General features: G+C 42.3%; 1 protein-coding gene across 1 annotated transcript in view; it reads left to right on the top strand.

Annotated features, from left to right (window-relative positions):
* The window catches only part of SORCS3 (sortilin related VPS10 domain containing receptor 3), a 304363-nt gene that overhangs the window by 225253 nt on the left and 51821 nt on the right, over nucleotides 1-27289 (top strand). The window contains exons 8-14 of the mRNA XM_055720617.1: nucleotides 9061-9150; nucleotides 12120-12299; nucleotides 14105-14251; nucleotides 14737-14839; nucleotides 19089-19165; nucleotides 19274-19365; nucleotides 23837-23944. Of these exons, the coding sequence (XP_055576592.1) occupies nucleotides 9061-9150; nucleotides 12120-12299; nucleotides 14105-14251; nucleotides 14737-14839; nucleotides 19089-19165; nucleotides 19274-19365; nucleotides 23837-23944 (797 nt within the window). The remainder of the gene's footprint in view (nucleotides 1-9060; nucleotides 9151-12119; nucleotides 12300-14104; nucleotides 14252-14736; nucleotides 14840-19088; nucleotides 19166-19273; nucleotides 19366-23836; nucleotides 23945-27289) is intronic.

The raw sequence follows: 27289 nt of genomic DNA, 5'->3' as shown, positions 1-27289 counted from the left end.
GGCCAAAGAAATGCCTTTGGAGATGAACACCCTCAGATCTGCCTTTGGCTGGTGGCCTTGCCTCATAAGGACAGGGAACAACACCTGCAAGCTCTGATTGAAAAGGGCTGGCTGCTTCAGACACTGCTCCATTTCCACTTCAAATGAGAAGTTCTTTGTGCCATTAATGAGAGAGGCATGCTGAGTACATGCAGTAAATGCATGTAAAAGTAAAAGGCATGCTGAGTAAATGCAGTACATTATCACTTTCCAAGGCCTTTAAAGAGTGGGAGCTCTGTGCCCCTTCCCCTTTCCACTCCCATGGCATAATTTATCGAGGTGTTTAACTGCAGGCTGAAATTCATGAGAGGGTCTTGTCTCTCACCTGGTCCCTCCTGCCGTTTCCCCTCTTGGGAAGCTTTCTTGGCACCTTTCTGTGCCATTTCATTTGCAATTCAGTCTCCTGGGAACTGCACAGCTTGCTCTTCACTCCAGATTCTTTTAGGTCAGGTTGTCCTGGGACCTATAATAGTCCAATGTCCAAAAAGCTAAGCTACTCTGGTGGTTACACTTTTTTTGAAGCTGATGTGATGAAGCAAGAAAGGAGTCTGAGGGGAGCTGGGAAGAGAGAGTGAGTTTTGTCTGTGTTTTATAATCCTCCTCAATGCGATGGGTTCTGTGGTGTTGCCATTTAGGAGCAGGGGATGGTGATTACACGCAGCTTGCACATGTACCAGTGTGGGAGCAGCTACAGTTCCTATAGATGGCAGGAATTCCATGTGGAAAGTGAAAAGTTTTAAGTCAAAATTCTCTTCTTTGATACTGATCATATGTCTGGCTCTTCTTCACTCTCTGAAGTAATTTTATGCTTAGAAGACTTTTGCTTAATTCAGAGAGTTGCACAGCAGGGTAGCATCCCAGCCTGCTCACTAGCATGAGTCAGAGCGAGCAAACCCAGAATTTCTGCAGATGTTGTTGTGTGGTGCAGCTAAGTGGGACTCTTACAATACACATTTGAATAATTCCTCTGGCTCAGAGGAGTAAACACTTATGCCAAAAGCTCTTGAACCAATTCAGTCGTCCTTTGCATCAGAAAAATCTCAAAACTTCCAGAGGGACCTTGACAGGCTTGAGACATGAGGCCATGCAAACCTCGTGAAGTTCAGCAAGGCCAAGCGCAAGGTCTTCCATGGGTCAGGGCAATCCCCAGCACAAATACAGGCTGGGCAGAGAATGGATTGAGAGCAGCCCTGAGGAGAAGGACTTGGGAGTGTTTGAATGAGAAGCTCAACATGCCCCAGCAATATGTGCTTGCAGCCCGGAAAGCCAACCATATCTTGGACTGCATCAAAAGAAGCATGACCAGCAGATCGAGGGAGGTGATTCTCCCCCTCTAGTTTGTTCCCTTGAGACCCCACCTGAGGTACTGTGTTCAGCTCTGGGGCCCCCAGCACTGGAAGGACATGGACCTGTTGCAGCAAGTCCAGAGGAGGGCCATGAAGGTGACCAGAGGGCTGGAGCACCTCTCCTATGAAGACAGGCTGAGAGAGTTGGGGTTGTTCAGCCTGGAGAAAAGAAGGCTCCAGGGAGACCTTATAGTGGCCTTCCAGTACTTAAAAGGGGTCCTACAAGAAAGCTGGAGAGGGACTTCTTACACAGGCATGTGGGGATAGCTGTCATGGTTTAACCTCAGCTGGCAACTACGCACCACACAGCCACGCACTCACTCCTTGCTGGTGGGATAGGGTAGAGAATCAGAAGGGTAAAAGTGAAAAAAACTTGTGGGTTGTGATAAAGACAGTTTAATAGGTAAAGCAAAAGCTGTGCATGCAAGCAAAGCAAAAAAAGGAATTTATTCACCACTTCCCGTCGGCAGGCAGCCGTTCAGGAAAGCAGGGCTCTACCACCTGTAATAGTTACTTGGGAAGACAAATGCCATCACTCCAAACATCCCCTTCTTCCTTCTTCCTACCCCATTTTATACACTGAGCATGATGTTCTATGGTATGGAACATCCCTTTGGCTAGTTCAGGTCAGCTGTCCTGGCTGTGTCTCCTCCCAATCTCTAGTGCCTCTCCAGCCCTCTCGCTGGTGGGGCCTGAGAAGTTAAAAGTCCAAGCTTTAGCACAAACACTGCTTAGCAACAATTAAAAACCTCAATATGTTATCAACATTATTCTCATACTAAATCCAAAACACAGCCCTGCACCAGCTACTAAGAAGAAAATTAACTGTAGCCCAGCCAAAATCAGGACAATAGGACAAGGAGTAATGGCTTTAAACTGAAAGAGGGTAGATTTAGATTAGATATTAGGAAGAAATTCTTTACTGTGAGGGTGTCGAGGCACTGGAACAGGCTGCCCAGAGAAGTTGTGGATGCCTCATCCCTGGAAGTGTTCAAGGCCAGTTTGGATGGGTGTTTGAGCAACCTGGTCCAGTAGAAGGTGTCCCTGCCCATGTCAGTGGGGCTGGAACTAAGTCATATTTAAGGTCCCTTCCAACCCAAGCTGTTCTATGGTGGTTCTATGAAAACATACTCAGTTGTCAGTATTCACCCACAATTACTGATAGCTTCTTATAGAACCTGTGGATAAGATTGCCTTTTTTGGACACCTAATCAGAGTATGTCCAAAAAATTCAGCTGAAGTTGTTTGATGGAAAATGGCTTTTAAACAAAATGCCTTTTTTTTAAAAAAAAAAAATAATCTAAATCGAATTCCATTTTTATCAAATTAGATATGAGAACTTTTTTTCAGACTCGGTAACAAGAAAAAAATTATTAACAGCCTTAGAACTGGGGTGGGGGGACAGTTGTCTTTAAGGTTCTACAGAGGGCAAAAATAAGTTCCTAAATCTTAAGCTAAATGTGTCTAAGGTTAGCTCAGAGGAGTAGTTTATTACTGTTACTGGTTGTAACTCTGGTTGTTTAGGAAAACTTGGAAGTGCTTATGTTTAGTAGGACATGAGTGTATGTTTCAAGTTTATTGGGTATTTAAGGCTGGCGAAATGAGCGTATTGGCTGGATCGAAGTCAGTTATCAGGTGAGTAGACTTGAAGCAGCAGCCACAGCTGAGATTATGCCAATTCATATGGATTCCTGACCTCAGGTCTCAAGCTGTCAATTTAATAACTTGAATAAGTAGTAAATTTCCTCTTTTTTTTTTTTTTTTTTTATAATGTGAAACTTCTCAGCAATGAAAGAAGATAGGAGGGGAGAAATTAAACTTTGATTTTCTGGTCTAGAGCCTTCTCTTTATTTTCATAGATGCTAAACACACCATGTTCAAATATAAATTTCTTTCCTCCATTTTTTAACTCGGAGCCAAGGGTCTTAACAGAAATCAATCCGTGCAATTTATTTTTAACTTCACCCTGCTTAGCTACAATTGATTTTTATCTTTGCGATCGATGGTAGAGAAAACGGCTTGGCGGGACAGTGGAGCACTCTCCAACTTGTAGGGTTTGGTTTTTGAGTCTTTTATTGAAGAAATCATTAAAAGCTTATTATGAAACTAATAGGATGAAGACATTTAAATGATGAACATGATTACACCTGTTTTACTGGTGAATAATACCTGCTACAGCTGATCTTCTCTTGCCCCTATTTAAAATGCTGGATGGCACTCTAGTGGGGGAAATTAATCCATACAGATGAAAGAAAGTGCATTCCAAGTGCTAGTTAAAAGCTCTTCTTAAAGCAAGACAGGCAGTAAGTAGTTAGCTACTTTCCTACTCACTGCTGGGTGCTTTTCATCCATTTCTAGTATTGTTTCGTCTTTGCTGTGCCAAATATCAGATTTGGAACTTGAACCTAAGTATCTTTTGATAAACATTGATTGTTTCCTTTATTTATTTATGTTTATTTTATTTCTACTCTTTTTTGTGCTGTACTTTATCACTTTCTCCCCTCCCCTTGTGTCTGATTTATCAGCAGCGTCTGCAGCAGATGTAAAGGATTACCTTGGCAGACTCATACGTTTCCTCCGAAATCCTTCAAAAGGAGATTGAACGTGTACAATTACACTCTTCTCTTAAGTTGGTTTCTGTGTGGGTAATGTGCATTTGCAGCTTTAATGTGGCTTGTGGGTGTAACCGTGCACATTTTCTGCAGAGGTTGCCTTTAAAAAAATCCAATATTTTCACTCAAGATTACTCTGTCCTATAGCTGTGCCATCATAGCTCTGAGGAAAGAGAGAAGTGAAGAGGGACTGGACCAGTATAATAAATTTTTAAAAATTTTTAAAACCAAAATTGCTCCTTTGTCTTAGCAAATTTTCACTGATGAGTCTAACAGTCTAAAAAGTGGCATGTTTTCAAAGCCTGCTGAATTTACCAGGCAACTTGAGGATGCTTTGTGCACAGAAACACTAATCTGTATGTCTCTGCAGCACACTCGGGTAATTGCATATTGCTGTGCAGAAGGTATGATATTAATCAAAACCATGGGGAGATAATTCAGACTAGATGGTACCTATCATGATATGATTTATTCTGGGTCAGCGAAGAACCTCAGTACACAGAAATATCTGGAAGATGGTTTGTCCTGGCTATGGCGGATAATCAGGAGGGAACTCGTGCAGATGTGTTCTTCCTGATCTGAATCTCTTGTGACTGACATTGGCGTTAGGCTTAGGAGAGAAGGCACAACTTTTCAGTGCTAATGCTGGCAAACGTGTACAAGGCCTAGACAGTAGCTACCTCTGAAGAGCACCAAAATCCCTCACCAAAGGTGTGAGTTGAACAGCCTGCCTGCTTGTCATCTCTCCTCCATGCTTTACTCCACAATTTTATTTGGGAGATTTTATGCCCACAAGGAGAACTTTAACTAAAGTTAAAGCAGTGAAGGGGGAGGCCAGGGCACCCTATGGAGGTGGAGAACACGGATCCAGGATGCTGTTACAATACTGATAGTGTTTTTCAACTTTTTACTTCTACCAACTCATTTTATGTTACTGGGAAGCAGGGAACTCTACAAGCAGGGGAAGTCACCTCAGAAATAAAGGGAGGGTTTTACTGAAAATCACATCAACTGTGTTCTATCAGCTACTTACTATCAACAAAGAAGTTTAAAATTTGGTTCTGTAATGGACTGAATTGCCATTTACTATGCTTAAAGGGGAAAGTAAATGACAGGAATTACAAATGTCTAAACATGACTGGTCATTGTGGGTTGATCTGTGCCATTATCAATTCCCTTTTTCTTTGAACATTACGTACGGTGTAAAATGTAGATAATCTATTCCCAATAACTGTGCAGGGCAAGTGATTGTTATCATCAATTAAACCACCCAGGCTGATAAATGATGTAGAAATAAGCCCTCCATTCTTTTTTAGCCATTACCTTCGGAAGTGACCACTATCTGTACACTGTCACTGTTTTTCTGCCAAGGCTGTGCCTTTAATACATGGTGTTTCATTGTCAGCATTGGTGCATGTTCGTTTAGGCTTCTGTGAGTTCTTTGAGTAGCAGGAGGCAGCTGGGGGTCTTCCTTAGCCCAGGGTTATTTCAGAGATTTAGTAGTTTCATGTTTGTTACATCAATACCTGCCTTACATTGGAAATTACAGATCCCATCTTCAGCTAGCCAGGTAGATGAGAATGAAGCCTGGTATGCTGTGGTCTACAGCTCCTGGCATCATCTAGGGTGTCTTTACTTTCTGGGTCCTCGTAACTCATCCCGCTTGCTCTCAAAACTCTTTTAGATGACACGTGGTTTTTTGGTTAAGATGAATATCTGTCTAAGAAAATAAAGAGAAACAAACCCCACCCTTAAAGATTCATATTCAGACATTAACACAAGAAATAGCTTAGTGTGTTTCTAGAGATGTCACAGAAATTATGAAGGTTAATAGATCCCATGACAGATTTTCTCTAATTCTCTGCAGCCTTGTGAATGCATTTGTTGTCTTCTGTGTTTGATGCACTGTGTTCCATTGCAGGTTGGGGGGGGGGGGGGGGGGGGGGGTGAGCCAGCATACTGCAACTTTAAGGGCTTTTAGAGAGAAACTTTTCATGTCGCTGTTCTTAAGTGTCAACTGATGTCAGACCAGACTTTTACCTTGAAATAAAATGAAGTATTAAAGAAAAGTAGTAGACCATGAGTGGAGGGAGGAAGAAGGAACACAGGTTAGGAAACACAGATGTGTTTAATGACAAACACATTTGTCCCAAGGAATCATTTCCACTGGCCAGAAGCCCAATTAAACACATAAAATAGAAATCCAGAAAAACAGATTAACAAACCAGTCATTAGCAAAGGAGGAGGAAAAACAAAAAACCAGCTAATTCTGTGCTGAGCATGACAGATGAGCTCACAGTAAATAATTGGGTGACATTCATCAAATGTGAACTAAAAGGAGGCATTAGAGGGTAAAACACTATCGTAATCTCTGGGATTTACAGCGTTGGAGAGTGTGCTCATAGGAAAAGGAAAAGTTCATCAAAATAAATTAAGTTGGGCCTTCCAAATTTCATTCTCTACCACAGTCCTTGCCAAAGCTTTATTGAAGGCTTGATCATTTTTTGGAACTGTTGTAACCGTGCATGTAAAAAGATGAGGTCCTGGCTGGGAAAATCTTTGCACAACTCCTGCCAACAGAATTGTGGGTGGCTTCATATTAACTGGCTCAGAAAGACCACAGACCACAAAGATTTCTATTTCTAAATCTTTTTCAAGGTGACCTAGTCAAGGCAGAGGACTGAAAGGGAGTTTAGCTATGCGTAGTGAACTGGAACACTGTTTGCATCCTACCTTTCTGCCTTAAAAAAACAATCAAATGAACAGTCCAAACGAAAAACCTTCCAAGTTCCAGTTTGCAGTGGCATAAAGCCAAAAACCCCTATGTAAAATCTTTTGAGTGTGGCAGACTTGGAGTAGATCCTGCCTTGGCACAGAAGGGGGAATTTGATCACCCCTTGATACTTCTGCCACTCCATGTGATTAACTTGAGGATTGCTGGACTGCTCCCAATGTTAATTAGTCATCACAGCATTTACAAAGTATGTATATATTCATGTCTGCATCTTAAAGATGATTTGATGACCATGTCTCAGCCCATCAGAAGAGGTGGATATTGAATCCAAGGTCCTTACCAATTAGCACTGGACTCTGCTACAAATAATGATCTGGTGCTGAAATCATGAGTGGTCTAAAATGAGTTCATGTGGCGGAGTTATTTCGTTTGAGAATTTGGATGTTCCACTGGAGATGAGAAATATCGCCAAGATAAGAGGGGATATTTAAATATTCCCTGTGCTATTTAGTTAATATGACCTGGAAGTGCGGGATGCTTTGGGCAGTGCTTGTAGAGCTGATAAAGAGATACAATTATTGCCAAGATTAATTCTTTTCTTTGAGTTGGACTGAGCTTGAATGAACTGCATAGTCTGTTCTCTCCTGTGAAAACTTGATTTTGATGTGATAGATGTAGATGGGAAAGTTATCCTTCAGAATAATGCTTACAGCCCTTTCACCATCCTCACAGCTGGAGAGCGGGACCCCGAAATGCCAGTCCACAGAAATGTGCCAGTCCACAGTGCACTTTACATGAAATGAGTAAAGTGACTCCTGTTCTTTCCCTGTCTCTGTCACTGGCTTGTTTTGAGACTGTAGGCAAATTGCTTTAGATTTTCACGTCTGTGTTTCCCCTTGACTTCAGCTGTATGTTGCCTGTACAGAGTCTGGTGCTGTGATATGGGTCATTCTTCTGCTTTCTTATGTGGTGTGTGGTATAAAGGTGGTTGTTGTTTTTTGGGGTTTTTTTCTTTCTTTTGGAAGCTCTAAAAGCAGCCATGATAACATTACAAGTGAAAATGGGAAACAAGCAGAAGGGGAAGTCTTAGCGTAGAAGCCTGTCCTATTTCTAAACCTTCCTTTCTTTCCAGTTCTTCAAAGTGCCAATAGAGAAACCTTATCTTGAGTTGATTAGATATCGGATTTCATGACTAGTAATATTGTGTCCTTCGAATGACAGCTTCTCTAGGGAAGAAAACCACTATCTGGAGGTGATGTCATTGCTGAGAATATAATTGATGCTATAGCAATATTCCATGTAAGCTTATTCTGAAATATCACTGTCAGATAAAAGGAAGTATATCTAAGAGAAAATCTAGGACCTTTCTGTTAGCTTTATTGGAAACTTAAGAAGCTAACAAATGACATTCTGTATAATAGAGAAGTGCTTTGCGTATTGTTTTATCTTAAAACCTGCAAGCCTGCCAAAACAGCAGCATATAGGAAATTCACTGGTGTAAGCCTTGTCATAGCCAGGCCTGAAAAGGTGCCAGAAAGAACACCCACAGCAAGAGTAAGTGACTAGGGGCAGGTTTAAAATGCCGTATTTTACAAATTATCAGGGCTAAATCTCATCGATGCATGGCATTTATGTGTAGCCTTTATAGCTCATTCAGTCCATAAAACTGCAGATTTGGATGTCTATCAGTTCTGCCCCCCATCCTCATTCAGAGATGGTATGATTTCAGAGAAACGAGTTTTATAGTGTCAAAAAGCATCTAAGAGCTTAGCTCCAGCTTTCCAAGAGCACATTCATTGCATTTAGTGTTTGCATTAAATGGTGCTAGTGCAAATCTCTGCTGTTACTCACTGTAAAAGGTTGCTGGAAGACAACCCTGGCCCCAAGGGACTTACAGTGCAAACAGACAAGGCTGAGAAGCAGCAGAGAAAAGAGGTATTATCTCCTTCTTACAGGAGAGGAACAGAAGCAGAGACTTTAAATGACTTGCCCAAGATAGTTGTGCTGGAACTATGTGATGAGGCTAGATCTTCTTTCCTCCACTCAAGACCTTAAACTTTATACCCACTTTTCTCTTTTTCCTGAGATGTTAAAATTGTGCTGGATTTGAAGCACGAGACACAAAGTGGAAAGATTATTAGCACAGCTTAATAAATAATGCTTCAGCCCTGTCAAGTCTAGGATTTCTTTGGAGTTATACAGATGCTTTTAGGGACAGCTGTGCAGCTCATAGAAAAGATACCTGAAAGAAAGGTTGTCAAACCTGTTTAGAGGGACAGTATAGGGCGTCCTGGAAGGGTCATTACTCACTTTCTTTGGATTTCCACAGGTGACAGCTGGTGGAAGAGCAAATTACTATGTGTCGTACAGACGGGAGCCTTTTGCACAGATTAAATTGCCCAAATACTCTCTTCCTAAGGTGAGTGCACCATTTAAGAACACAGACGTGTAATATCGGGAACAGCACAGCCTGCCCAGTGGTAAAGCACGTCAGTGAGGTTCCTCTCTGGGGAGCTCCATTTGTTGTGCTACTTGGATGGTCTCTCTTAAATACGGATTTGGGATCTTTACTTCTCTCTGCCTTTGATTACTGAATGTTTCAGGAAGAACAGTTTCTTTTTTCCTCTGTAAAAGAGCAAATGGGAATGAACAGAGCTCAAACTAACTTCTCCTTGACCAGTCTTCTGTGGACACCTTTCCCCAGTCCTACTCTGTTCTTTATCAATGATTTCTCTGTAAGCCTGGCTGTGACACTTAGGGTCCTAGAGAAAGGTTAGCATGCTGAGCACTACTGCATTCTCAGTACAATGAGAGAAGCACAGAGTACAGCTGCTTCACTGTCTGCATCCTATGGCTGAATGTTGGCAAGAAGTCATGGAGACAGAGTTGGCTCCCTAAAAGCTGTGCCGTATCAGTGCTTTGGGCACACACACCCACTGTGTGATGCTGATTAGGAGATGACGGAGATGGCCTAAGATTAATGCTGACTGGCAGAGCTGGAGGGAGGAAAGTTAGTACTTCTCATACAGCTGCCTGGATTTACCTTCTTAGGCCTTAGCTTTCCACCAGATCAAAACTGTGCAAGCCTCAGAAAGGAGAATTATGTCCCTAGAATTACACTTAAATTCCATAGTGTAGTCATTCCTTGGGATTGCCTAGAACAGAAGGGACCAACCTTTTAGCGCTATGGCTGAACACAAATTTCTGGGTAGCCCAGTGCTGAGACCACTGCTGCCTTTTAGAGACTCAGAATGGCTGTTGAAGCTACTGTCACAGAGGACTGATAATCGACAGTAATGACCTTCCCCTTCATTCCAGAAGTGAAAATTTTGGTGGGATAATTTTAAGACATTTGGCTAGATTTGCCTTGTGGGCTGGATCTACCCTTCTGATTGCCTATGGGATACCTGCAGTCTAGCAGATATGGCATATTTCCTTTAATTTATACCTGAAAACTTACTAGGTGTGAGAAATTTGCATCTCAGACTCCTGGTGTTGCATCTCATATTCTTCCCATTCAGGTTGATCACAGCCCACAGTGTATTGACACCTGTATAGCATAGATATAGATATATTTTGTTTGTCATTCCATGGTGTGGGATTCAGAATGTCTGACTGCACACCAACTTTTGGAAATCCTGCTGCCACTTTTCAGGAGAAAAACATTGTTTATGCTCCCATCTTATGGATTGGCCTTGAAAGCTGCCCCATATTAAACAGAGAAGTGGACAGAGAGAGTGACTGCCCTGTGATTATCCTACTTTATTGACTGATGCTGTCACAGGTAGCTGGCCTGTTTTAAGATAGATTTGTTGGAGGCCCTGGTTTGGAATTAGTGTAAAATCAGGGATACTTTTGTCATTTAAAAGTCAAAAGTACTTTTAAGCTAGGTGTCATGACAAAGTCTTATAGCCATGTAAAGGAAGCTTGTTTATGCTGCCCTTAGTCACTAGAACATTTTTGCTGTACAGTAATAACTGTCCTGTCAGCTGTAGATTAATGAACTCTGCTGGAGTTGTACATATGTGAGGCTGGCAATAGAGTAATGCAATATTTCCACTGCAACTGGTCAAAACAGATTGAAGTCATTGCATGTTTTACTTTATTTTCACACTGCTGGAATAGATTGGGTATGTGCTTAATCTTTAAGGAATTAGAGCTGCTGGGCAAGAACAAACTTCCTGATTTAATCTTTCTTCATTGAGGGAAATGGCAAATCTCCCACTGATTGCACTTATGGGATAGAATTAGGCCCTCAAATGGTTTTTCTCTCCATCCCATGCTGATAGGCTATGTTAGGTCTATTAGAAATTGCCTCATCTAATCAACGCCAACTTTTCATCTACCTATCTCACACAGAAGATTAAGTTGCCTTCTAGGCAGGATGGGGATGTTGCCCTGATTTTCTTCCAGATATTCTTCCCCAAACCAGGTCACTCAGTCCTTTGGGAGACTTCCAGAATTATGGTTTCTTCATGCAGAAACAGCACAAGGAATTAATCAAGGCTCCTTTGCACCCTGGGGAAATTTTGAATAGATACACATAGATAGATGAAGTCCCACATAACCGCAGTGATTTTGCTTCTAGCTGAACCAGTGTCAGTGTGTTCAAACAGCGGTGGCAAGGATGAAGTGCTTCAGTACTCATCACCACACTGGAAATCATTCCCATGAACCTGCTTTAAAAGAACACTGAGAAAATGCACTGTCAAATCTCTTTGATATTAAAACTAAATGGGGAAACCCTTGCTGGACCTTCATATCTTGGTCAGCAGCAGGAATCCAACAAAGGTTAGTGGGTGGATTATTTGATAGCATGTATAAAATGGGAGAATAGATCTTGGACAAACTCTCAATATAAAATTATGTTACTAAAAATCACTGCCAGCATTAGCTCAAACTGATCCCTATACCTCAGCTTCAAATAAATATGAGCTACCGGGTTTTTTGAAACTGGTTCTTTACCAGTTGGAAGCACAAACCTGTTAGTTCAGCATGTGAATGGAAAATGTCGCTGCTTTTAGCCTGGTACTACACCATGCTTAGTGACTATGAGGACTCTAGGCTCCAAGGTTGTGTATCTTCCATGAATGATAAACCCACTTTAAAATTTATAAATAAAAAATGAAACTGGATGAAATTCCTTGAAGCTATCAAAAATGAAGAAAGCAAAACCCCTTTGCCCAGCTGGTGATCATTAAAAAATGAAATGATGAAAAGTCACGATGGTGATAATTTATTGGATTGCTCTAACAGAAAATTGTTTAACATACCTATAATTCATGTCCCATATCTATTCTTTCATAAGTCATGGTAATTACTGCATATCCCAAAGGGCAAAGAAATACAGAGATCCTCAGTAATAGGCCTTTTGTCTTCTTTTAACAGGACATGCATATTATCAGCACAGATGAGAATCAAGTGTTTGCAGCTGTTCAAGAGTGGAACCAGAACGATACGTACAACCTGTATATCTCAGACACCCGAGGGGTGTACTTCACCCTGGCCTTGGAAAACGTGAAAAGCAGTCGAGGACTGGAGGGGAATATCATCATTGACCTTTATGAGGTATGCAGTAAAGGTCACCCTACGAAGAACAGCAACTGCTCGCTAGTTCAAGCAAGTGTAAATCTCTTAGCAACCGTACAGGATCTTCATTTGTTTTGGGATCAGCCAAGAGACATTTACTGGATTTGATGTTGACTCGACTCATGTGGGAACAGATGCAGTGCATTCTGCTATAGGTGTGACAACTTGTTGCTTTCCAGTCAGTGACTGGTTAGCTATGCAGCATTTCCAAAGGGGAAAACCATTATCCTTCTCATCCTCTTGTTAATGTCTAGAGAAGGACTCAAAATACTGTTTTTCCCCTTGGACAAATAAAGACAACTGCTTGCAGGCAGGGAATGTGGATTCCACCTTTGTGAGCACTGAGCAGTTTATGAATTATAAGCAAAAGTTTATAGGTGCCGTTTGCCCAGAGATAACAGCTGGGTAACTTCTACCCTGAATCATCATCTTTTCTCATTCTTCTGCCAGGCCTTTCAGCCTTGGCCAACAGCAGTCCATTCAGAGCAGTTGTTCCAGTTCCCGTTTTTTTCAGAGCATTCTGGTTTTGGTGTGTCATAACTTGTTGGATGGAAGATCTGCTGAGATTCAGGGCTCAATGCTTTGCCAGCAACAAACAACTAATCGGTAATAATAATAATAATAGTTGTGGGCTGACTTCTACTGTTACATGGAAAAATGTTTTTGAAGTTACATGTAAAGTTTTTATAAATACAAATAAATACATTTATTTATTTCAGCCAGAATAATACCCATTACATAACATCATCAATTGTTTATAAAAAAAGCAGGTAGTTTAAAGCAATTGGAAAAAATTGGAGAAAACTCACAAATAATGCATGAATCAGTCTGAAGGACAGGTTTTACATTTAATTTTCACCTAGTAAATATATTTTCCTGCTTCTGAAAAAAATAGGTATTTCTTGTTTGATGAACCAGATAAAATAAACATGCATCATCTCCCATTCCTGGGCAAACTCTGTATTCCCCAGCTGTGTATCATAGACCCTTTAGTGTCGATAGAGATTTTCACAGCGTCATTCAAAGGGTAGTGTCACTCAGGGGGCTTTAGAGTGGAAGGATTTGCATCCTGGCTGTTTGTTGCCAGGAAGTTCTGGATTCTTCCTGCCTGACTTTCACAGCTGAGCAACAGAGACCAGACTCAACAAGAATCTTCTTGGGGACATTTTGACAGGACCATATTCTGCTGGAATGGGTTCTGCTGACAAAAATCAAAACATTTGGAACAACTGCGTTGATTTTGACAGAATTTGGAGTGGAGGGAGAGTGAAGAAATCAAGTTTGCCAAACATCAGTGTTTCAGCATATTCAGGATTTCCATCTTTTGTGTGAAAGAAAAAATAAAGTCCAACACAGAAGCATCCCACACTGCTGCTGATGTGACCTGCTGTTTCCCATGTTAATGCAGTCTGGGGGAGTAAGTGGAGCAGACCACATCCTTAGGCTCACGGAGCTCATGTGTGATGTGGTGCATGCTGTACGTTCAAGTCCATCATCAGCCTGTCTGCAAGCACTCCAGGAAATCCCAAAGTGGGCTGTTTCCTAAGGGATTTGCTCTGTGAACATCCTGGTCTTTTTCTTTTCAAAGAGAGGCTGCACAAGGTCTTTCAGCTATACAGGCAACATCAAGATGTACTTGTAATGCCATTCACAGTCTTCTAAGGCTGAATTGAGATGACTTTATTGATTTTTCAGGGACCTTCCACTCCTGAAAGTGCTCAGATGGGCCTTACTTTTAGCCTGTTCTTCCGATGTATTTTTTCATCTCTCTCCATTTTTCCTAGGTAGCAGGGATCAAAGGCATATTCCTGGCTAACAGGAAGATAGATGACCAAATCAAGACTTTCATTACCTACAACAAGGGCAGGGACTGGCGTTTGCTGCAGGCACCGGACACCGATCTAAGAGGGGATCCTGTAGTTTGCCAGCTGGTGAGTGGCAGACCTTTTCCAAAGCACAATGACTCCTTCAGAACTGCTGATTTTAGTCACAGGGTTAACAAAACTTTCCCTGTGTTTTCTCTCTTAACTTGCTGAGCGTTACGTGAATTAAATAGATTTCTTTTTCTATAGCTTCATAGATTTAAAGGGAAAATTCTGACCTTCTTTCTTGGCCTTTTTTATGGAACTTAAGTCAGAATAAGAATGTTTCTGGGAAAAAGTACTCTGGATCAGATTGTAAAAACAAATGCAGACATGCTTGCTTGTAATACAGCATCCCTGCTTCTCTTGCTCTCAGCTGCTGTTATGGTGCCATTTCAGAAAACGAACATATGCTGCTATTTGTAACAGTGCTAAGAGCAGAGGGGTCATTTTCAGAAGGTTCAGAGCATCTGTGTGCAGTTGCCATGGGTTCCTCTGATATTTAACTTGTTGCATATTAAAGCTTCTGCCTTTTGTTTGTTTCCTGTCAACAGCCCTTTTGCTCATTGCACTTACATCTGCAACTCTCAGAGAATCCATATACTTCAGGAAGCATTTCCAGCAAAGAGACAGCTCCTGGGCTGCTGGTGGCAACAGGTAAGAACATAAGTGCTTCTCACCGCTCAGCCATGCCTCACTGGGAGCCAGACAGTGTAGAGATATTTCCTGTTGCTGTAAAAGCTTTCAGCTCTGTCTCAGCAAGTGCTGAGCTAATTAATGTTTGCTATGGGCTAGGAGAAGGCATATGGTCCCTGACGTCAAAAAAGGTAATGCCTGTCAGTTATTTTTTGCCCTACAAGAACCCTCTGCAGGTCTAAGCCCACACCTGAAAAGGATCATTACTAACTCCTCTCGACATCTTTACAACAACCAGCGTAGGTGTCTACCTGCTTGCTGGAGTTACTATGAATGAGAACAGGGCCTATAATCACAGTTGCACTCCTAGGAGGTATCAATACATTCCACCTTTTGAGCAGCAAGCATAGAGTTGTCACAAAGTTGTTACAAAGTCGGGTGAAGCCTGGACTTTGTGAGCGCTTGTCTTGTGCACAACACCTACTTTCAACACTGTACTGCTCCAAGACTAGCAGCACTTCATCAACACTGCACGGGTCATTGTTATTGTGGGTTGTTCTGCAAAATTGTGCTTTGGCTGGTCTTGATGTTTTAATGGCAACCTGCTACAGTGCTTCACAGTGGCAATGGCTGACCCACTCTAATTAATGTGACAACCATCACAGGCCCTGTGTGCGCACAGCATGCAGTCTAATCAGGATGGATGGGGCTACCAACCGCACTCAGAACTCCCATAGCTCTGTGGGAGCTGCTGGGCTAACAAAGTGATTTCTGAATGGCTGGTGCTATTGAAATCTGGCCTCTGAGGCACGTAGGCTGTCATAGTGCTTCACAGGGAGGCTCCTACATATGCACAAATATGTCCAAATAACTTAACCATTCTTTATAAGGCTCAGGTTATCTTCTTTGTCCCGCTCAGCCTAGCAGTGGCTTGCGTGTCATGTTAGCATATTGCCTATATGAATTTACACTGTTTCTTCCAACCATTTCCATTCTCATGTCCTTCTGTGCGTCCATGTGTCTGCCAGACTAAGCCAGAACCTGAGAGACAGGTTTGCTTCATGACATTTATATCTCAACAAGGGAAACACCATGTGATTTCCAGTTCACTGATCCAGGCCAAATGGAGTGAGATAATTTGGTATAAACCTCCAGATCTTCCTATGCGTAGCCAAGTGAAGTCATCATTCCTGGCAGGTCACACTTGCTAGATGGATGCTTAGGAGCAAGCTCTACTCATGATGCTGTAATTGCAGAGTTTTTTTTTCTTTAACCTTTTAGGAAGTAAATAGAGGCAGCAGGACAGTGAGCTTCTAGGCATTGATCTAAATTGTTAGTAAATGAGGTTCTTTTCAAGCTGCCAGTGCATGAGATTAATGCTTTCCCAGTCTAACAATTAACCTTTAAAAGGCAGAATATAATTTCTGCCTTACTGTTTTGTACAATAAAAAGCTTAACCTGCTGGGAATATACACATCTGTTTCCACTAACCTGTTTCACAACAGAAACGTCTCACCGTGTTGGTGAATGTGTTCCAGGATAAGCATTACAACTTATTCCTACAGCCAATGGCTGCTCAAACACCCTCTGTCTTACACTTTGATTTACAGTGGTATGTTTCCAGCAATGATTGTAAACTTGGACTTTTGATATGAGGACAAATGTTAGATTCTTGTAAAAGGAAGGATTATGTTTTAGTATCTAATTGTACAGCTGTCAAATCTTGACTTGTTTGGGCGTTAGTTACGTTTGGGGGGATTTGCATCCATGTAGCTGAAGGAAACTAGATGGAGAGAATGAAGAAAATAACATAACAGATTTTCACAGAAAAACAGACAGAAAGAAGTGATAGCAACAGAATCTCACCTTTTTACTCTCCTCACCACAGTTTGGGTATCCCTTTTCCAGTTTTGATATTTAAAATATGATACAAAACTTGTACTTCTGCTTTTAAGTCAGTTGCTAAATCTTGAGGACTTCCATTCATGAGAAGACACAGGGCTAAACAGACCTTTGGACTGACGCAGTAGATTTATCCTCATGAACCTGGATGCGCCTATAGACTGTTCTTCCATACGACTGGCCCATAGCACGTTTTCCTTGTACCTTCATCTAAAGTAGTTGGTCATTCTTGTTGGTGTCAGGGAAGAAGATTAGGTTGATGGACAAGGTGGTATTTCCCACATTCTGAGCACTGACAGAAAAGCCTGTCTTGAATAGTCCTGCTTTACTGAGCCAGAAATTTTATCTTTTGAAACAGTGTTGTCACAACAGCGTGACTAGCTGGATTCCATGGTGGTGACAAGAGAAAGTCAACCTGCATCTGGTTTTTAATTTCTCATTTTCCAACATTAAATGTCAGAAATTTAATTAACATTTTCATTAGTGTGTTTTTATTGTGCTCTTGTTGATGATACAGATGTGTAAGAGTGCCACCTCTCCCTTTGCTATTTTTGAAGAAAAAGTATTAATTCTGCCTTCCTTCGTGGAAATTACACTTCCTTTAAAAACAGTGTCATTTGGAAAGTATAGGAATGGCTCACTGGGTAAAGAATTCAAGGGCTTTGAATAAAGAAGGTCATGGGTTTGACCACAGTATGGTGGCTGTGGGCCATTATCACTGGGAGGCTGCCTGATGGAGTATCTGTCCGTGTTACATCTGCTTGCTTCCTATGGGATGGATGTTCATACTACCAGAATCCCACCTAGCACTGATTGAAGGTATTGTTGACAGACCAACAGAAAAAACAGTTCCTAGGTGACTCTGGTAGCTTTTTCCCTGAACCCCTGGGTGCTTTGGGAAGTGAGGAGGTGGGAACAAATTAATTTAGAGCAGACCTGATTTTTACAGTGAACCTGGTGCTTGTGACAATTTTAACTCTCTAAGCAGAAGCAACATGCAGACCTCAGGACAGTGTGGGGAATAAGCTAACAGGGTGTATTCAGGACTTGTGCAAGTTTTTCAAATATTGGGCATCTTTGTCTTGCAGCTATCTTGGATTCTCTTGGATTCTCAGAGGTTCCAGAGGGCTGGGGATTTAGTCCAAGTTCATTATTTCCTCTGTATTAAGGTTTTTCACTGTAAGATTTGAGGTTCTCTCGGCTGAGTCAGACAAGGGACCTTGGGAAAAAAAAAACTGTTTCAAGCTCTAAGGTAGTGTCTCCAAATGGTGTTCTGCCATGCTTTCTCTATGAATGGTCAAAATTGATGTTTGAACTTTTCTTTGCATTGATGTGTGACATATCTGCTTCCTAATGCATGGTGAAGGCAGTCTTCACCCTTTAAGGCTATCAGCAGAACAGTTTCCATCATAATGGAAATTATAAGATTAAAATTAAGAACCATACTAAGTAACCACTAACTCTCAGTTTGGGACAGCTGCGTCAATGAGAACAATCAATGTTGTCTAGAGTGCCATTCAGTCTTGTCTCTGCTTCTCTGCTGCAGTCATTTGACCCACCTTAATTCTCTAAACCGTTTCTGCCCCCAGGTGAGGTTTGTACCTAAACAAACAAGATTTCCTTCAAGTGGAACTTATATTTCATTACATCACGGTCCTCATTAATTGCAAACCATTCATAAACCTAGGAAGAAGCTTTGTCTACTTGACTGCAGGTTATAAGATCAGTTACGTGTTTGAGCATTTGAACAAAATCTTGAGTTGACTTTCTAGCCCCATAATTATGGGCTTCAGTGAGGCCTGGATTTCACCTTTAAGCTCAGCCATATGACTAACTTCCCTCTGGATGCTTGTTCTTACGCAGGAAGTAGAGACAGAGGTAATTACTTTACCCTTGACAAAGACAGGCAAATTGCAGAGATGCAACTTACCAGCCAGAGCACAAAGACTACAAGTTCAGAGAAAAATATGTATGGAATGAAATATCTGGTAGCTGGGGACAGTGGCCCCTATTCTGCTGCCATTCTGATGATTTGTGTGTTCCAAATGGGCCTGGGTTTTCATACACAGATTTTCGAGTATGTAGGTCCTTGTCTAGAATAAGCCTGCTTTTAGTGGCTTGCAGTTATGGGCAATGCTATCTTTTGGGAAAATAAGCTGATGACACTGCTTCTCCCCAGCGTCAATTTTCAAATGGCACAGCTCTTGTAAATGAGTGTTGCTGCCTGACCATGGTGTTGGTTCTAGATGAGAACAGAATCCAGAGCAGCAAAAATAGCACTGGTCAGGCCAAGTAATTCTGGTTTCTTGGAAAAATGCAGTTCTGTGTTCATCCATGTGGGAATGTCTGATGCTTGGTTGTGTTGCAGGCAATATTGGCTCTGAGCTTTCCTACACTGATGTTGGCATGTTCATCTCTTCTGATGGTGGAAATTCCTGGAGACAGGTATGTTTTGCAGAGCAAAGGGGAGAGCATGGAGCCTTTTGCTATTCTTCTTCTTCTAAGTCTTCCCAGTGGAGTGGAGCACTCATGCAGTACCTAATTTGTTTGCAGATCTTCGAGGAGGAATACAACGTGTGGTTTCTGGACTGGGGAGGGGCACTAGTGGCCATGAAACACACATCAGTGCCCATCCGGCACATGTGGTAAGGAAACTTGTTACTTTGCGAAGGCTTCCTGATGGGTATAGGCTGACAGTTGTGCTAATCTTTCTTGCATAATCTGATCAACATCTGCTAGTGTCTCAAAATGAACAAATGAGATCATTCTTACCTGCATTTTACCATCATTTTGGTTTTGTTTACTAACATAATGATTATTGTACCATTTTATAAATATAATGGCTATATGCACAATCACAGACATATGTGAATTACTCTTTGCACTAGTCAGGTACTATGAGACTTCAGGTGGGGTTTCTTTCCCACAGACACACATATACCGAGTAAGAAGTCATCCTTTGTGTTTCAGGTATTTCTGAGAGGATATGTCCCTCACTTCTGCTTTTTGTTTACAGAATTTAGTATTAAACTGGTAAGACAGGTAAAGGGAGGGAGACGAGAGAGCAGTGGGTGTTGATAAGGACGACAGAGATATGGTGCTGATGTTGCTGCCTCCTATAGGATTCCCCTATCAATTTCCAGAGACACAGTGGCGGTAACTGAATAGAGTTGAGGTGGAATAGGGCAAAATGATTTCTCAGTTGAAGATACTGTTTTGCTACAAATGGGTTTTAACAGTCTAAGGTCTAAAGGTACCACTCAAAATTATCCTCTCCTTAGCCTTTACCCCTCTCACTCCTTCACCAGCTAAGCATTGGAGAGGCATTTGGAAATTCAAAACTAACCTTGTTTACAGGAAATGTGTGTATTAGCATCACATGCAGTCTCTGATCTTGAGTGGGGCATGACTAATGGACTGACCTACCCAGATTCTCATGTTGTTTAGGAGTTAATTAGTTAGAAATAGCCTTCAGAGACAAGATTTGTGTTCCTGTCTGCAAGACTGAGTCTCTAAGTTTGATGGTGCTAAGCACATGTCCGTCTCATGCTTTTCATGCAGAAAAGGAAGCGTGGCCTTCGTTCAAATAGAAGAAAGCAATGGTGTTTGGCAGCAGTAATGAGGTGTTAAGGTCTCCTCTACCCGAGTCATTATTGTACAAAATCCTTCAGTTAAATTACAGTCATTCAGAAGCTGGAGACCTCAAGACAGGCTGTCTTTACCCATCACAAGCTAATATTCCTTACATGTACCTTAAGAACATTAGTGGTTACTTTCTCAGTCTGAAAAGCCTCTGGACTTTATATTCCTGACCTGACAGATAACTCTGGGATGACTGCAACATATATACCTTATTAAAGTTTGAATATGTTACATTTGAGCACATTTCATTGCCACTGGAGCTAAAGAAATGACTGCTTTAGTTTTGGTGTGATAGTAGATCGTTAACCACAGGATGCATTGGCTCATATTCCTAAGGCTTTGTAATTTTTCTAGGATAGGGGAACTAAGTGTTCTCTAAGAGGTCTGTGTCTCCATGTGGGATTAAAGCAAGTCTTTATATGCAAAATGAGGGTTGCAATCTTCGTCTTGCTTTCTAGTGTTCAGGAAACAGGTTGATTGTTTTATCATAAGCAAGCTCATTACAGTCATAATATATGTAGCTATACTGAGTCAGGGCCAGGGGTTAGTCTAGGCCAGCATCCTCTTGCCGACAGCCTCCATAAATGGATATATAGAGGAGAGCAGTAACAGGGCAGACCCATAATGATGCTTCCAGAAGACTCCAGCTTTCTGTCTGTGGTTAGAAAGTGTTGTGCGACTAGAAACATTTGCCTCTGATAGGTAACTTAGTAGTCATAACTATACTTGAAGTGCCCTCAGGAGAAAGGACATCAAGACCATGGTGAAATCTTTAGACCAAACCAAGCACGAGCCAAGACAGAAGTGCGTGTTAGCCAAGTGTTAGGTGTCACCAGCTGTAGCTACATGAGGCTGTGGCAAGTTGAGCTCTGGAAGAGTGAGAGGTGAGCCACTTATTGAAAGAGCTGTAATTGATGTATTAACCATTTGTTACTGTATTATTCAACCCAGGTGTAACTTTTAATTGTGTCTTACGCTGTGAAGGCTCTTTGTATGTAAAATGCACATTACATACAAGTGCCTGTATACTTAGATGTTGGGAAAGATTTGGTCACAGGTTGGCTTTCCATAGGGGCTGAGAGCCCAGTTCACCTTTGTTTGCTTTGCAGAGGTTCCTTTCAGATGTTCTCCCTTTCCACCAAGTGTCACAAAATGGCATATGCAGTACTATGAGTGCCCCACCCACTCTATTAAATGAGTAGTGATTTAGAGCTGTTATCAATAACCTCCAACAGGTTTCCTCCAAAATTGTACCCTTAGGGGCTTTGGAATTTGCTTCATATTGCCTCAGTAAGCACCTGTTTTATGGGCAGGAGTGGAATAGATTAAAGGGTACATGTATATCTATTAGTTCTCAGGCTGAGACATTGTACAATAAGTTTCATCCTGGAGAAAAGAGGGGCGGATAATTGAAAAGCTGAGAGAACTTTAGCTAAGCTAATGAAGCATACCATTTCCGAGAAATTGAAATGCTATTTAGATAGATAAGCATGCAAGCAGAACAGCATACAAATGCACAGGTGTATGGGGAGATACATACATTTAAATAAATAGATTTAAGGCAGATAAGCTTTTTCTATGCTGTTGTACTCCCAGCTTTCTGTCTTTGCTCTATAGTCGGCTTCCTATTCTGACAGATGTGCATTGTGAGTCCAGTGAAGGTGCTTCCCGAGGTGCTGTGATAAGCAGGTACTTAGGGAATGGACTTGGCTTTTCACACTAGAGAACTGAGGTTGTTGTAACCCATTGTTTGTAATGCATACTATACTGGCCTCCTCATCCTTCGGTGGCATCTCAGATAGTGTCCCTGATGCTGCCTGCTTGGAGTGGGGAGGGTTCAGTTTCCAGCAAGACCCTCTCAGGCAAATCCAGGCACTCAGATGCATGCACGCATGCACACACATGTGCATCCCCCACCCACACACACCCCCTGCCCTCAACTTTCCTTGCCTGGAAGACAGGGCAAACTTCTTTTTTATGTTCACTTAAAAATCAGAAGTGTTACCTGCTATTCAAAGAAGATGTTTGTGCCATGTTAGTCTTTTTGGTAGCATCCATCGAGAGTAATCTGTCAGCCTTCACAGCCCAGGTACCTTGCAGAATTACAGAGAATTCTGGAACGACCCTGCTGGGAGAGGAGCAAATAATTTTATAGCCGATAAACCTTTGTGCTTCTCTGTTTGTTCTTCCTTTGCTGGTGTAATTTGGAGCTGAAATTCTGGGCAGAAATTGTGCGGCAGCAGTTGTGTGGAGAGTCTTGGTGGCAGAGAGAAACTCGGTTGCTTTCAGAGCTGTTGGTGGGCAGCAGCTCTGGGAGCTGGGTGCCGGCAGCTGGCGGGACACCACTCTGTCCTGCTGTAGTAGCAGCAGGGTGTGCACACCTGCCTCTGGCTGTTTCCTGCACTGTTATGGGCACAGGCTGTCGGGGTGAGGCGAGGTGAAGGCTGGTAGCTCTCTGAGGGCTGGGAAGCTGGGAGCCAACCGAGGTGCACCACCTGCTGTGGTGCCAGTGGGGCTCCTGGGCCCTGGGTGTCGGGGGGCCATGAGGGAGGCTGGGAAGGACACTAAGGCAGAGGCCACCGGGAGCCTGGCCCAGTCTTTATGCTGGTGTGGTGGGTTAGGCTGTTCATTCGCTCGCTCCTTTGCAGTTCTCAGAGGTACAGAGGTTACTATGGGCGTAGCTGTGAGCAGGGTTTGCTAACCCTCCTCTGCTAATCTAAAAGCCAGTTCAACCAAGACCCTGTCAGCTGGGTTAGGATACACACACTTTTTGATAAAAACAGAAAGTAAGGTGCATGGTGGTTGTGGGTAGTGACAGTGATCAAAAGCCGCTGAATTACCCTGGCTTGTCACTGACAGCGTGAATACTGCCAGCTTCTAAGAAGGGAAATGCTTTCATTTTAGCCAGCTTACAATTTTGCTTTGCAGCTCTAACAAGCAAAGGGCACCCAGACTAACCACTGACTGTGGCTCAGTTTGGTCTCCTTCCTCCACCTCTCTGTAAAACGGAGACCACCTCTGAGATGGTGTGCAAAGAAGTGTTAATAGTGCTAGAGAAATTGTAGCTAATGACATCTGGCATTGATACATGCATGGATCGAAATGTCCCATGGTGTTGACAGCAATTTTCATGCATTCAGGCCAGGGCTGCTTATGCTCTGAGTGATGCCTCATGCCAGGTGCTATTGCAGATCCAGAAACAAGACTTGGCAGTGCCCCGTGATCCCTTGAGGTCTGATGTACAGCTGGATCAAGTATTTCCATGTCCTTTTTGCCAGTGTTTATACTTTCTAAGGCTTTGATCTTTCAAATCACACCAAGAGCATGAATTAGTGGGCTGGGAAATAGCAAAGATTGCTGCTTATCTATAAATCTAGTTGCTGGAGCTTGTAGACCTTAGCCAACATTTAATTGCTGCAGTTGCTCTAGAGTAAGTCCTTTTATGTGTATAAATTTTCTCTGCTTCTATCCCAGGGTGAGTTTTGATGAGGGAAGATCCTGGAGTAAATACAGTTTCACATCGACACCCCTTTTTGTGGATGGATCCCTTGTAGATCCTGGCATAGAGACCCAGATAATGACGTAAGTATAGCAGCTCTTAACTTTTCTAAACTGTAATGGCAGAAGGGGTGCATGAAGATCCCCAAGTGCATGGTGAGCCTCACAGTGTGCAGTACAGCACTGTGTAGCTACACATGTAGCGTTGCATGAAGGCCTGGTGGTGTTTTGTGGTTTTGCTGGTGGTCAGAGACCCAGGTGGAATGTCCATGCACCAAACAGATGATGGAGGCAAACCCTTCCCAATAGTGGCAGGGGGTGTAACAAGGAGTGATGGTCCCAAGCTGTAGCTTGGGAGTCCAGGTAGGACAGTAGATAAATCTGCTTCTTTGGGGAGTGGTGTAGCCCCAGTCAGGTTACAGAGGAGTTATGGTATCACCATCCCTGGAAGTTTTCAAGCCTTGGCTAGATGAAGCCACATCTGCTCTGATCTACAGTTGGTGACAGTCTGTTTTGGAGTAAGAGCTTGGACTAGTGACATCCAGAGAGGTCCCTTCTCATAAATACTGCTGAGATTGTGTTCCTTGGATCTGATGGGCCAGGGACTGTGGTGCTCTTCAGAGGCCAGAGATCTGTATGGTTGCACCTAATGTAAGTTCTGTGCTTGCTGTAGTTGTGCAGCTTGACTGTCTTTTGAGATTGCTGCTGAGTATGAATATCCCCAACCTCACTGCTTGCTATTTGCATTGTGGGCTGTATATCTGGTTTTAGCTCAAGCTAAAGGTGTTCTCATTATGCTTATGCAGAGCTGAGGTCAAAATAGCCTTCCTGGTTTGGAGTGTAGTATACTATGATTCACCCATACCATGGAAGAAAGAGCTTGGGCTGGCACTGAAGGTGCTTAAACCTTCCTCCTCCCAAGAGTGCTGAAGCACTAAATAAGGCTGTTGTAATTGATGGAGTAATGTTGGCCCAAGAACAGGCCGAGATCTGAGCTTAAAAAACTAGGGGAGAGAGGGAACTTTTTAAGTTCAAAGGCATCTTCAAAGAGTCATCTGAATGTTGCACAAAGCAGATCAGAACACTGCTTTGGGATTCTGAACAAATCAACGACTAGATGCACTGCCTTTGTTGCTTGCTGAGATGCCTTCTTACCTGTATTTCCTCTGAGCTTGCTGGAATTCCAAGCTTTCTGAAAATGATCAGAAGGCGAGGTGGCTAAGATGCCTTAGACTGAGGCATGCCTATGAAACGTAGCTGCAGTGGCATGATGGAGTTCCTTTGGTTAACCACATCAGAGGCTGTTGCAGCACCCAACTCAGGGGCAGGGATACACTATAAATTTCACCTTGCAGTCAGTTTGCTTTTCCTACTTTCTGCATCTGCACCTGAATTTCCTGCAGATTTTCACTGCTTGCAAGAGAAAAGAGGCTCAGGCCTAGTATATTTTCTTCTAGGCATCAGTCCTTTTGCCTACTTATGTGGCAGAAATGCGTAGGTGGATCTCATTACTGGTGTCACAGGTAGTGACAGACTGAGAGTAGACTGCTGGGTATGCTTGTCTTCATTTTCTGAGGAAGCTTGGATCAGATAATAGTTGTGTGTCTTGGGCATTTCTGCTAGTGATTTGAATTTATTCCAACTGGGCTGCATGCTTTTGGTTGGTATGCCTTTCAAACACCATGCCTACATCAGCCTTACAGAAACAGAAGTGACTACGTGCTGTACCGTCTGTACCTGCAGTTGAGCTCAACTTAGCTGCAGGAAAGGGGCTGGGGGAAAATCCCCTTCTGGCAAAGGGCCATTTGAGCTTGCTTCTTTGCCATCTATGCCATGACAGAAGACATGTGTTGGTGCTGTAGTCTTGGGAGGATTGGGAAAGTGGAGCTAACTCCCATATAGCCCATCTATATCTCCTGTGCTAAAATGTCCTAGGAAGGCCAGGCTAAGTAATTATGGTTATCCTTTATGCCTATAAAGTGTAGGAGCAGCACTCTTAAGTTGTTTCCCAAACAGTGCTGGGGCAGAACAAGGCAGACTCTGTGTATGATACAGACAGCTGTTGAGATTTTATTGGTGTAGAGGTGGTATCGATTCTGATGCGGTTGCTAGTTTTTCCTTTTCTCCAAAACCATGCCTTGGCTTTGGCTGTTTCTTAGTAAAAGTGGAGTACCTGTTTGTGTAGAAGAATGTAACTGTGCATCTGCTGCCTTGCTATTTGCAAATATTGCCCCTGGTTTTGCAAAAAGCAAACCACAATAGCATATGATACACCTGTGAGCCTTTTCACAAGACTACAGCGAGCATCCTGTTAAGGAAATACATGCCAATCCCCGGCTAAAGATTAGAGCCTGCATTCTCTTCACTCTACTCATTTTTCTCCAAATGCAGCAATAATGTGTTCACTTTCTGTGTTGGTTAATATGGTGTTTTTCTGTGAAATTCTTTGTGCAATGTACAATGTGTATCTTTCCAACCACACACACACGCAGAGGCACAGATCTGAGCTCCAATAAATCTACACATCAGCACCTTCATTGAAATCAATGGAGCTAATCAGTTTCAACTAGCTGTGGATTTAGCCCATTTACTTTATAAATCAATGCAGTTTTCTTTTGAGACGAAAAATGCATTTTAAATCTAAGGTTATTGTTACTTCTGTCTCTGTAGTCTTCTGATGGAGAATGTAGGAAGTAAGTTATGTTGCTGAATACTGTGTATCAGCTTTGTTGAAAGCTTGCTCTTTTGAAATCTTTGCAGGAGTATTATTACTATTGCTACTGTTATTGGGATTGTTTTTATTATTACTGTCATCATTAGCAATTTTTAAAACTATTAATAGTCTGTAAAAGCCATATGAAGAAATTTCACATGATACTTGCCATAAATATTTAGAGATATTCCTATCCGCAGCATTAATGGAACTGAGGAGGAAAGATCCCATTTGTAAAGCCCATACGCAAACCATTTGTATGCAGATCACTTAGGTATTTCCCACAATGAGAATTTTAGTGAACTCATCTAAAAGGGCAGTGTAGGATCATGCTGAGCTCGTGGAAGCTTTGGCTGAAAAGAAATCAATGCCTTTCTATTGCTACTGGCTGTCCTCTGAACCAAGATGACACATGGCAGTTGGAGGTGCATGGAATTTGTGTTTGTGGGTAGAAATCTCAGTGATTTCAAGAAGCTGATGAGAGGAGCACAACTGTTTGGGATTAGCATCCTCCAGCTGATGATGGGATCAGTGGGAGCTTTCAGAGCAGAAGCAGGACTGAGGCAGAGAGACCAAGATTGTGCTCATATTTCTGTACCGCCAAACTGGGTAGGCTTGTGGCTTTTAAAATTTGTCTTTCGTCCTGGAAAATGCAAAATATTTCATCTAGTCATCTCAGCTGATTCCTGTTAGGGAAAATTTCTTCCATTGCATCA

The sequence above is a fragment of the Falco cherrug genome, chromosome 9 (assembly GCF_023634085.1).
Source record: "Falco cherrug isolate bFalChe1 chromosome 9, bFalChe1.pri, whole genome shotgun sequence".
NCBI classification, from domain to species: Eukaryota; Metazoa; Chordata; class Aves; order Falconiformes; family Falconidae; genus Falco; species Falco cherrug.
Note: the sequence above shows the minus strand (reverse complement) of the source record. Positions and strands in the feature narration are given on the sequence as shown.